The 12500-nt window shown below is 39.7% G+C and overlaps 2 protein-coding genes across 16 annotated transcripts in view; one reads left to right on the top strand and one right to left on the bottom strand.

Moving 5' to 3' along the window:
• Window positions 1-714: 714 nt before the first annotated feature.
• LOC137999915 (dehydrogenase/reductase SDR family member on chromosome X-like) lies at window positions 715-9238 on the top strand. Its single transcript, XM_068845900.1, has 7 exons — window positions 715-877; window positions 2570-2677; window positions 4019-4087; window positions 4216-4432; window positions 5283-5375; window positions 6095-6302; window positions 7815-9238. Exons 1-7 carry the CDS (start codon window positions 793-795, stop codon window positions 8010-8012), a joined length of 978 nt encoding a protein of 325 aa, XP_068702001.1. The 5' UTR covers window positions 715-792; the 3' UTR covers window positions 8013-9238.
• Window positions 9239-11267: 2029 nt separating this feature from the next.
• The window catches only part of LOC137999913 (protein inturned-like), a 37476-nt gene continuing 36243 nt past the window's right edge, over window positions 11268-12500 (bottom strand). For all 15 annotated transcript variants that reach the window (XM_068845887.1, XM_068845885.1, XM_068845896.1 and 12 more), the window contains one exon: window positions 11268-12500. This exon is cut by the window's right edge and continues 63 nt beyond it. In XM_068845887.1, the coding sequence (XP_068701988.1) occupies window positions 12458-12500 (43 nt within the window). In that variant the 3' untranslated portion in view covers window positions 11268-12457.

Raw genomic sequence — 12500 nt, 5'->3', positions numbered from 1 at the left:
AGTGAGCTTATTCGGAATACGGAATTCGGACTGAGCGTTTGGAATTTGGAGTGAGCTTTCGGAATTCGAACTGAACTCTTGGAATAACTGCTGAATACTCCGTCAGAAGGCTACGCGGCTACGCAGCGGTCAATACTACCCCCTCCCTCAAGGAATATGTTAGTAAGTAATATGTTACTAGCTTCACACCATCTCGTAAAAAGTGTAGTTAACCGGACCGTAAAATGAAATCTAAAATTTTAAAAGAGTGTTTACGATTAATCACTGAAACGAGCGCTTGGGCTTACGTGTAATCAGTAAAGGAGTGCTATATACGATCTCGTAAAAAGTGTAGTTAACCGAACCGCAATTATGAATATAAATTGAAAGGTAAGATTTTAAAGAACGTTTAGGCCGGATCACTGAAATGAGTGCTTAGAGGAGCGCTATTTTCTTGAAGGTTCTCTGCATAGCCGCGTAGCCACCGGCGTCGTTGGTTTTCACTCTCAACGTGTCTGCGTAGCCGCGTAGCCACACTTTTCAAGAACACTTTTGGAGTGGCAGGGTTTCAGCAGTTAAGAACTTTTAGAAATGGGAGTGCACTTTCAGAATTTGCACTGAGCTTTTAGAATTCGGAGTGCACTAGTGTGAGCCACCGTAAACTACAACTTACATGCACCAACATGCATGACATCACCGGCAAATAGCGTGACAACAGTACTGATATTGACACCTGTCACACATGTCACGTGTAATCCGACTGTTTGAGACTACGAACTCTTTCACTTGCAGTCGATTTCATAGTCGTTCGCCATGGCTATGTCAGTGCTCTCCTACATGTTTGGCGGAGGAATGGAAGTCGTAACACAATTTTTCACCAAACATAAGGCCTTCGAAGGTACGCTGATATTTCCTCTATATTCTTTTTCCTCTTCCTCCGCGACAGATATCACCTTCTCGCTAAGTACGACCCAATGCCGTGAAAGCTATTAAATGTCTTCCCTGAAGCGTGGTAAATGAAAGGGAGTCAGCTTTTACGAAAACTGCCCGAACAGCTCAGCTTTTAGGAAAACTGCCCGAATATTTTTTACACACTAGAGCTCAGGAAGGCGTAAGTTTGAAATGTTGGAAGAAATGTAAATAGTAACCTTTAATCTTACCAAAAACTACTCCTTTTCGCTTGTGTTCATTTTGTACAAAGTCTATAGAGTACCACCCTTAGGTCAAAGGCTGAATATGGCTTATTAAAGGCATACCCCGAATCAAAGAAATTAAATTAAAAATTAAAATTTCGTCGTTTTATTTTTTCTTCAGTTTACCCGATGAATTCGGAAATGCCAATGATTGTTTGTTCACACGAGCGCGGCAAGTTTTCATGTTTTGCAAATTTTGAAATCCGTGAAGACAACTTATCGCGGAAAAAGGAATCGATCTTAGTTCCGTGTTAAGGGACTGTTCGTCATTTATGGCTTGGGGGCCGGTGTTTAGATTGGGGGGAAGGGGGGGGGGGGGGGGGAAATGTTCAAAACCAAGGGAAATGGGGTGGGGGGTGTTTTTTTTAATACAGTAGAATTGAGGGGGGTAAACTTTTAGAATCCGTTTTTTCAACTCTTTTTTTTGCTGTTTTGCAGATATATTAAATTGAGCTTTGTTTTGAGAACAGTATTCCCTAACAGTACCGATAAACGTTAACCGGGTCTCAGTTTCGAAGCCAAGAAAGCGTGACCTAATGTAGCATTACTTAAAGGTCACAATACGTGACTTATTAATCTCTTTGAGCGTGCAATTTGATATTACTACAGTCAACTCCCTGATTGCCTATCAAACAATAGGGTTTTGTCAGAACCAATCCAATCTTTTGTTTTTAAATCAAGCATGCACCCTGGATGGCACAATTTATTGTGCAATTTTTCCCTGATTGCGTGATACGCTTGCATTTCTTCTGCTTAACCATCTCGAATGTTTTCGTGTATATTATTAATAAGCAATCATATGATTTTTCTCATGCAATTTGGTCGTCTTTGAAAAAATTTACTTGAAAATTTACTCGAAAATTTGCACTCGACATGTGATTTCCTATACTAACAGAATTCTTGATTTTCAGTATAGGAAAGATATTGTTGACGTCACCTAATTGTCATTAATTTGCCAACCAGAGTGTCGTTGCATGTTGAAACAAAGGGTCTTTTGTTCCTATGGTTGGCACATTTGAATAGCAAAAGCAATGTTTGTGAACAGATATCTTCCTGATATGTAATCGCATGGGCCCAAGGGCGATAAAGGTTAAATTTTACGTGTACTTTCAAAGTTTTCACAAAATTGCCTGAGTGGAGAAGCAGCGAGGGCAATTTGGAGAACTTTGAAAATACAAGTGAAGGTAATCCTTAATTTTACAAGGCACAAATTGCCTATTACACGTTCATCACAGAAAGGGCAAACTTTGTTCAATGCGGCGACAAATGACGATCAACTTAACATGTTTTTATTTGGTTAAAGTTCAATTCATTAAATTGATGCTGTCATTTATAGTATCTGCCCAGAGCGTGGCCATTAACATGCTAAATATTAATAACTTGGCCTTTTCCTGCAGAGTTCCCTAACTGCGAGGGACAGGTTGCAATAATTACTGGAGGAAACAGAGGTATTGGTCTTGAAACTGTCAAAGGTCTCTGCAAGGCTAATGTGAGAGTCATTATAGGTATGTTTTTACTTTTAGTTTTTCATTTGAAGCATTAATGAACACATGATTATGACCAGTTTTGGTATGCACTGGCAAAAAGAAGTTAGAAACAATGTACAAGTTTAGTGTTATATATGGGAAGTGCTAATTCATAGAAATACATTGTTTGCATCAGGGGCTTACTGGGAGCCCCCACATATATTAAGAACGGCATGTGAATCCTCCTTGTTGTTTATGTTCAGTAAATATTCGTTTCCCACATCCTTTGCCTCTTGCTGACATTTCCCTTAAAATAAAAAACACTTATTAGAATTTTAAGAAGGATCGATTTAGAAAATGTATTAAGAATAAAAAGTAACAACACTATCCGACGTTTCGGAGTCAGACATGACCCCATTATCAAGGTTAAACTGTACTGGAAAAATTCGCAATTTAAATACAACGGGCGAATAGACCTCTTTACAGATGTGTGCTTAGTTACCTGGCCTTTAAATGAAAGTGAGGCTAGTGTTGACCTTATGCAGACCTCCCATCTTTTCTTATGCTTATGATGTTGTCGTGCTAATTAGTAAGAATTTACGTAAGAAAAGCAGTGAGATTTCTATCAAAACAAGGTCAACTCCAGCCTCACTTGCATTCATAGGCCAGGTCACCAAGCACACAACTGTAAAATGGTCTGTATCATTTTGTTTCAAATGACACTGCATTAAACAACAGGTAAATACATACATGTATGCACACACTTTATGTTTAATGTCTGGAAGCTATAGACACAAGTGCATTGCTTGTTTGATCTGTTGTCTCATTGAAACATTGGACAAATTTTGGTGAATCTTACGTGATAAAACACTGCATATAAATATTTATGCACTGATATACTTACAGTGAAATCAGCTCTAGGATACCCCTCAATGTTTTTATTATTACGGTTAAGTATCGATTACTTACAAATTGAATCGGTTAGGCCTTTCAAAATGTAATTCCCATACTGTAAACAAAGTGTCATATTAAAAGTTAAGGAGAAGGTCAATTTATCTTTGATTTTCCTGATTACTGGAAATACTGTCTCAGGGACCCACTTAATATTTACCTTCATATATTTATTACATTCAACAATACATGTACTTGGGGGAATGTTGAAACTTCTACCCTGCGAGTATCTCGAACAACAGTATGTGATATTTAACTTTATATGGTATTTTTATTGGCTACCCGTAATATACATTTAACTTTTTAAATATTCGATTTCAATTTAAAGAATGGCATCTATAATATTTAAAGAAATATTATATACTTTATTTTTGTTGATTGTTTGTCACTTCATGTGATTAAAGGGATGAATTTATTCTTATGACATAGCTTGCAGGGATGGGAAGTCAGCAGGAGAAGCTATTGACAAAGTTAAGGAAGAATTTCCTTCTTCCAAAGGTACAAATTATGCACATAGGAATGCATTCATGCATATGTTTTAACTTTTTAAGGGCGAAAGATGTCTTAAACAGAGGCTCTCTTCCCTTCATTTCCCTTATTTATTACTTACTGTATCTTTCTTTCAGTTGAATTTATGGAACTTGATCTTGGAAGCCTTGACTCTGTTCGTAAATTTGCAAAGAGCTTCAGTTCAAAAAACCTTCCACTGCATATCCTTATAAACAATGCAGGAATAATGCTTCCACCATATGGGAAAACTAAAGATGGCTTTGAGCTGCAATTTGGAATCAATCATCTTGGACATTTTGTTCTGACTAACATGCTCTTGGATGCATTAATCAGGTAGGAGGACAAGAGGATTGTTAGCACATGCTTTTGTTTTTGCCTTTTTTGTTGGCAAGTGTATCATGGCAGTGCACCATTCATTGTTTTTCACTAGCTTTTATCTCTATTTGCCTAAGCAGAAATAGTTTAGTTTTCATTCGAGAAAATAAATTAATAAACTGTTTGAGTGAGGGGTTTGAGCTGCTTTTGAAAATTTCAATGCAAGCTTTCACTGATCTACGGTATCATGATCATTACCATCATCAAAACGTTTCATTCCTCACTTTCCTGTAGGTGTATTTACCTTTTCCTTTAAGTTGCCCTGTACAAAGAGTCAAGTCTCTTTATGTACAGCAGTCTTCTGGACTGTATATCTGTGGCTTTGATTGGGGCCAATTGTGAAACTCCTTGAGAAGTCCTTGTGCACAAACCTTAATGCAAGCCATAGGCACCCCCTCCCCTCCAGCCACCCCCTTTCCGCGTCCCCAGTTATTATTTAAGAAATAGAAAACATGTACCGTGTTTCTATCGAGTTATAGAAACTCGAATGAAAGTGTGGGAGAACAAGAAATGCTGTGGGAACACGAGCCACAGGCGAGTGTTTCCACAGCTTTTTCGAGTTCTCCCAGACTTTCAAGAGTGTTTTTATAAAGTAGGCAGAGCCTACTTTTTTTGTCTTTTTCTGGAAGGGAAAAAAATCTGATTTATGTCAAGGCATGCACAAGATCAGATACGACTTCCCTGCCCGTGTGTACAATACAAGGCAAAGGCTCCTTGTAGCCTCCTGTTCTTTTTAGAGAGAGAAGAAAGACTGTTGCGCAGTCCACTTTAAATTTGTAAAAAGTAATTTTGAGTGTTCTGTTGACAGATCGGCTTCAAAAGAAAAATATTCCAGAATTCTGACGTTGTCCTCAGGGCTTCATCTGCAAGGAACTATGAACTTTGATGATCTCAACAGCGAGTATGATTACCTCAGTTGACCCATTTAATAGATCAGTATTTATCAAAGAGATTTTGGAAATGATGTCTTCGTCCTTTAAAGGGTTTGTCTGTTTGGAATCGGTGTGTGAATTAAAAGACCATAAAGTGTTTGGGATGAATCTGAAGGGGAGACAGCAAAATTAATTTTCAAAGCATCCAAAGAAAGATCATTTGCCAGCTATTTTCTTACCATGCAGGTGCTTTCATTGTTCTTGCCTCGTCCTGCGGCACAGTTTTTAAGAAAAAGGACCGTGACAAGAAAAAACAAAAACCTTTAAATAAACAAAAAGGTTGCTCCTTATGCATTTAAAAGGACCCTTGTTGCCAGTTCACCCAGGATGAAGGCACCATGAAGGAGTGTTGAAATTTTGCGAAGTTGCTAGCATCAAACCACAATCTAGACCTTAGTCTCGTTTTCACGATTGGAAAGGGAAGAGCAGGCAATTGAGGCCAGACGGGAACCGCCAGAATACAGCGATTGTGTACTTCTTCTTCTTCTTCTTCTTCTTCTTCTTCTTCTTCTTCTTCTTCTTCTTCTTTGATGGGGAACTGTGGTCGTTGTTTGTCATTTAAATTAAAAAGTCATGGAAATAACGATTGCATTATTGAAAAGGCATTGAATAGTCTCGCCTTCTCGGCAAATGACATTTCCCCTAAAACTCCACTAAAGCCACTAAAAGGGTGTTCTCTTTTTTACAGGAAGTACTACTCGGCTTTTGCGGCTTACAACCAAAGCAAACTGGCCAATGTTTTGTTCACTTATGAGCTGAATAGGCGTCTGAAGGAGAAAGACAGTCCCGTTACAGCAAATGCTGTCCACCCAGGAGTAGCCAACACAGAGTTGTTTCAAGGCCTACCTTGGTTTCTAAGAATCCCGCAGAATTCCTTGGCATCCCTTTTATTCAAGGTAATTTTTCGTGACGTCTTTGAGAAAGTATTTGTTTCTTTTTTTTTTTTAAATTTTCCATGTTCATCATGGATATTTTTTGAAAACAAGAGACGGAATGAATGATTAATATGACTTCTTTACTAAAACGAATGCGCAATTAGAGCGGTTTTCAATTGAGTTTCGAAAGTAATTAGCGAGTTAGTTTGGTTTTGCATTACTTCACTCAGTGATTGGTTCAAAGTTCTCGCGCCACTTTTTCAACCAATCAGAAGTGAAACCAAACCCAATCGTGGCTAGCCCGTGGCTCGCGCGTGCACATTTTCCCGCGCTTTGTGTCGGCTTCGTGTAATTACTTCAAGTTTTGATTGGTCTTCTTGATTGTCTCCGTCCTTTCTGATTGGCCAAGTAATTACTTTGGTTTTGGTTTTACGACACTCATTTGAAAACCACTGTATTGAAAATAGATCATGTCTGCATGATACAGTTTTAATAATCAAGACGTCATTTCAATGACAAGTGTTTTTGACGCCAGAGCACTAAATGTTGTCACCGTTCAGAATTCAAAGCAAGTCATATCAAGTCGTACTGGTTTTTGTGGTCATCATGTTTTTGTTTCCTCACATGAAGAATCAAGGCTTCATCTTAGGCAGAGGTTCTGCGGCTTAAAACGAAACCCGAGCTCTCGCAAAGTCCTCGTAAAACGTTCAAATTTGTCGCCATATGGGCCCCTCTCATCCCTTAATTAAGGCGCATTTACACTACGGCGCCTATGGCCCTGTAGAAACTCCAGTGTTTCTTTACAAAAGTTATGGTTCCGTACCGCTTTTTTGGCGGGTCCGGACCCAAATTTCTCTGTCGTGTAAACGGCCTTTCCAGTATTTCTTCACACAAGTTATGGGTCCGTACCGCTTTTTTGACGGGTCCAGACCCAAATTTTTCTGTAGTGTAAACGTGCCTTGACCATTCTCGTCTCAGCTCGTCTCGATTAGAAAGGAAAGGAAAGGAGCTTTATTTAAGTGTCTTGTCTTCTAGCGTCGATGAACTAATTGGGGACACTGTAAACTGAAATCAACAAATTAACGCAAATCAAATGCTGGTTGTTGAGGAGAGGACCTTGTGTGGGGATTTTCTCCATAGCTTACAATGGAAGAGAGAGCGGGGCCTTACGGGTCATATGATAAATAAGTTGTTTATAATTTGAGGTTCAGACTCCAACCAGGCCCCAGTTGTTCAAACGATGGATAGCGCTATCCGCCGGATAAATCACTATCCAGTGGATAAGTAATAGCGAAACCAATTGCGTTATCCAATGGATAGTGATTTATTCGGTGTATAGCGTTATCCACCTTTTGCACAACCGGGGCCAGGTTGACAGTCGGACATAGTTCAATGCAACTTTGGTTTGGAAAATTTACTAAATGTAGAAGTCAGAAGTCGTTTTGGTTCTTTGAATTCTAAGTTTTTATGCTACATACCATAGTAGCACGAAACCATGTTGGCTTTCTTATAGCCTAACCTATTTTGCTGTAGACTCCATCGCAAGGAGCAGACAACAGCCTTTACGTGGCTCTGTCCCCCGAGTTGGAAGGTGTTGGAGGACGCTATTTTGTGAATTCATCCCCGTCGAAGTCCAATGACGAGTCTTACCAAGAGGATTTTCAAAAGCGACTGTGGAAAATCAGTTGTGAGCTTACTGGAGTTCCTTATGAAGCTTGCCCAGAAGAATAACAGGCCTTTGCACTTCTCCGATCAATGCCCTCTTGAAAACGGTCGATGCCATTGTGAGAAGCCAAGCCTTTCATCCAGTATAAGAGTTAAAAATTTCGTCCAGATTGACAAATAAAAGCCAATGGAAGAGAAGAGACATGAAGATAATTATAAAGAACTTACGAAATAATGGTGATGATCATTGATGACGTACAACAGTGATAGTGGTAAAGGTGATGATGACTGATAAAATAAAAATCATAAATATTCTTAAAGTTCCCTTTTTTTTTCCTTCGGATTTTGAAAGTGTGTTTGGTTGAGTGTAAGTTTTGAATTTCACGGTCGGCCATTACTCATGTTCAAAACTGACCGATTGGTCCTCAGGGGGTTGGGGTCGAATGTAAGGAAATGTAACGTCATTTACTCACTAGCTTAAAGTTTCAGCGTGTGAATGCAGCTTTCTATATGTATGCCGAAACTCCCGTGCTGGATATTGATTCAGCAGCGTACACACTCGTTACATTCTTAAACTTGCGAGTCTTTGACGTTATTTTCTCCTCGATCCAGTTCTCTCAAGATAGTAATGGCGGACCATTAAGTAAAGAATTCCAGTTAAAATTTTGAAATCAAGGCTTGAAACTTGGATCACTTAGGGTTTAGGTAACATAGCTTTGAAATCCAAAGGAAAAGAATTGACTTTTTGGTCATAGTAGCATTACTAAATCTACACCAATAAGAAATAAAACTTGAGCTTTCGACTCTGGTCTGGTGATTATGCCGATGATGATGTGGGAGAGAATGTTTGCAGTGTGTTTCCACAGTTCGTCTGATCCTTTCTCACCGCCATGGAGCTGGTGTTCCTGGTACCAAAGTGATCGTGAACCCAGTTTTTGCTAGCAATCGAAATCAGCCTAATTACAATGAACACGATGTAACTACCAGCCTGACAAAGTTACTGAGATGCTGTTTTGTAGGAAAATGGCTCGAAGCTTTGAAACAGTAGATGCCGAAAATTTATCAAGTGTCAGGATGAGACATGGCAACGTTAATAGAGAGAAAACCGCCTGACACCGCCATGAAAAACTTGAAGAACAAAATAAAATACGAAGATTATGATGATTTTTACGTTGATCAAAGCGAACTTAGTGTTTTGCTTCCACTAGTAAGGCTCTTGAAGCCGGATTCTTGATAAGTGTGTGTATTTGTTGATATTTTATTGACCATTAAAGGGGTTTTAAAAACTCTCAGTTCTTTGAGTGCGTTCTCTCTTTTTTCAAAAACACTTTAAAGACCAGGGCCCGGTTGTTCGAAGGCCGATTAACTTAATCCAGGATTAGTGTTAACTTTTGTTTCATGTTTTCTACTTTTTGGTGAAAGTCGCTTTTGCTTATTTTTGTTTTTTAAGATTGACTTCTTCTAATGAAATTTGAGAGCGGAGAAATAAATTCTTTTGTTAAGTTTTAATCTGGGATTAGCGTTAATCGGGGCCTGGTTGTTCGAAAGCCGATTAACTTAATCCAGGATTAGAGTAAATGTTTGTTTAATGTTTTCAACTTTTTGGTGAAAGTTTCGTTTGGTTACTTTTGTTTTTCAAGATTGAATTCCTCTATTTTAAAGTTTTGCCGAATATCAGCGTTGAACAGCATTTGGGAGTAGAGAAATATACTCTTTGGTTAATTTTTAATCTTGGATTAGCCTTAATCGGCTTTTAAACAACCGGGCCCGGCTGTTGAACAAGAGGATCTGGCAATACATGTAGAGTGTTTTCACGTGACGTCACGGCGGCCATTTTGGAATTCCTAAACAAGGGAATGGCGGCCATAATGGTGTTCCCAACTCAACCTCCGGGGATTGAGCCCCATTATCATGCAAACGTTTTCTTTTGTTTCGGTGGAAAAGCAAGGTTACTGATCACGTGAGGGGAAAACATTCTATAGGTCCAGAAATGGTGTACGGGGTTTCAATAACTTTTGAAGTAGATACCTGGGCTTATCAATGTAGGCGGCGGTCACTCTTGTCTTTTACAAGGGTTTGAGCGAAAATCAAGGCAGAGTAGCCAGCAGTGAAAAGCAATTTTCTGACAACATAAACGACAGTATAGGCTTTTATAGATCAAACTAGTAAAAGTAGCATATAAGGCGACTAGCAGTGCCCATTTGTGGCCCAAATTATGCTCGTTTTAAAATGATTCCTTTTGCAAAATGAACGAAGAAAGTCAAAAAACCGTATCACGATCGTGTAGCAATACAGTTTTGGAGTCACAAGCTCCTCAGTCTTTTATTGTATTTTGCAATTGCTTTCTTTGTCTTAAGGCAACGGTCTCTGGCTATGTTTGCCGGTTCTGGTATGGTCTCTCGGGGCAAGTTATCGGGTGACATGGCTGACGCCATTTTGCAAACTTGCAAATGAGAGGTACTGGGACCAACACCATCCAACAACTTCCGGTCCCGTCATCTCGTGCCAGACTGCCAGCCTTCCAGGGAGGCTCTCTCTCTCGTTACCTAACCGCGAATGCGGTTAAAGCATTGAACAAAAATGGTCTCGGGCTTATCAATATATACCGATTATGCTAGCAGTGCCACTTTTTGAAATGCTTGCACAAGCTATAAAAGCTTACGACGGTATACCGCTGGTGTCCGGCTTCTAATGAAACCCGTGTAGAGAAAAGTGAGTTCCCAGTCCCTTAAAGAAGCCAACATCATGAAACGATTCCTTACTCTGTCATCACCTCCGAATTTTAAAATTGACAACGTTACAGCACACGCCAACGCAGAAATACTATTGTACTTGTGGCTCTTGAAGCCGAGTTTACGAAGTTGCAAACGCACGCTGGCACACGCCATGCCAGCAGAGCCTTTCTAACTCGACGAGAAAGAAAGGACTCTGCAGAAACCGTGTCAAGTCTTTATTGAGCATGCGCAAGCCGTTGCTTAGTGACAGTTTCAAACCCAGGCCAAGACTCGATCGCACTCCTAGACGGTATATTGATTTTCGTACTAAAGGCTCGATTTTGACCTTGGCCTTGTCAGAAATATGATGCGCGCGCTGCCTAAACTGGTTTGACCAGAGTGACTAGCCCAGAATTTGCATTCACACGATTTCTGCAGAGCCACTCTTGTTCGCCCTCTGTTGAGTTCTAGAGAGGCTCTGCTCGCAGGGTGGCTGGCGGGTTAATTTTCGAGATATGCGTACTTTCAGCAATTACCCCCTAAGAACAAACACATTGAACGTCCTTACACCAAGCATGAGATAGAAAAAAAAACAGGTTGACAATGTTATCGTCAACAATAGTACCAGTAATGTTAGTTTAATTCTGTATACAATTCCCATTTACATATTCGGTATTTGTACAAAAATAATGGGATCTTTGGCCTGTACAGTTAATTTTACGCAGTGGCAAGTACAGATAGGAATGATGCGACCTTTGTATAGTGTTAAACGGTAAAATATTTTCGTTTTTTTTACCAACTTTAGAATGAAATGTTTTTAAAAACCCACACCACGAGCAACCGGCCTTTTTTGCCGCACGACAGGAGCGAGAAATCTCGACTCGAAGGAGTGCGTGCGTGCGTGCGTGCGCACGCCATAGCCCACTGGAGAGTGAATTTCGTTTGTTACTGACAAAATTAACGAAAGTCGTCTTCAGCATCAAAGGCTTGACTCTAAAGCTGACTTCCGTATAGTTTGTCAAAATATCAGTCCTTCCCTCGAAATACACTCACCCAGAGAATCAAATTTCATCCGGGTATGTCACTCATAAGTTCCAACCATTTAACCCTTTAATTCACTAGTACCATGGATTTCTTTGTTGGGTTGTAATTAGAATGTGGTGTTATCTTAAGATCACACCTCCTGAGCTGATGATTCTCTTCATCCTCAATACCTGTCTGACTGACATCATTGAAATTGTGAACCGATCGGAGGTTTGTTGGCTTGATATCGCGTCATAGTCTTTGCTTCCTTTTTCACTCTGGAACGAAGACTACACTAAAATGACTTCACCGGTCGAAAAAAAAAGCTACTTCAGTCTATTATCGCCATGTCTGTGGCAAAGAATTGGTTTAAATGATCATAAAGAGAAGCTCTTTGAGTCATGTATCTTTCCCTTGCAAACTCAACACCAAAAGGAACCCTCTAAAACTTCCTTCTATTATTCTTCCGTAACCGGATTTCATATGGAATGGATCACGCTGAATGAACAAAACGGCAACAAAACGAAAACGATGAGGGACGACTCTTCACACACCCTTACTCATCCGTTGACAGGTGTATTTGGACCAAGCGACTTGTAGTGCCCACTCTAACGTAAATCTGAATAGTGATTGATAACATCGATCGAGAGAGCATGACAGCATGAGTTCGCGAAAAGGTAAATTTAAAATTCTGTTAAGTCATGCTGCCTTCACTTGATTTCATTTTCGTCTTGTGCCTTTAGTTGGAGGTCATGTCCTTCGCGACCTTTAAAGTCAAAAACCAAATCCCAGCTTAAAAGCTAACTCCACGGTAGAC

Source organism: Montipora foliosa, chromosome 4, assembly GCF_036669935.1.
Source record: "Montipora foliosa isolate CH-2021 chromosome 4, ASM3666993v2, whole genome shotgun sequence".
In the NCBI taxonomy this organism is placed as follows: Eukaryota; Metazoa; Cnidaria; class Anthozoa; order Scleractinia; family Acroporidae; genus Montipora; species Montipora foliosa.
The sequence above is the reverse complement of the archived record's forward strand: the minus strand, read 5'-3'. Positions and strand labels throughout refer to the sequence as shown.

Coding starts and splice junctions, on each gene's coding strand:
- LOC137999915 (XM_068845900.1), top strand. CDS start 793: ATGGCTATGTCAGTGCTCTCCTACATGTTTGGCGGAGGAATGGAAGTC. Junction 878..2,569: donor CAAACATAAGGCCTTCGAAG/GTACGCTGATAT, acceptor CTTTTCCTGCAG/AGTTCCCTAACTGCGAGGGA. Junction 4,088..4,215: donor AGAATTTCCTTCTTCCAAAG/GTACAAATTATG, acceptor TCTTTCTTTCAG/TTGAATTTATGGAACTTGAT.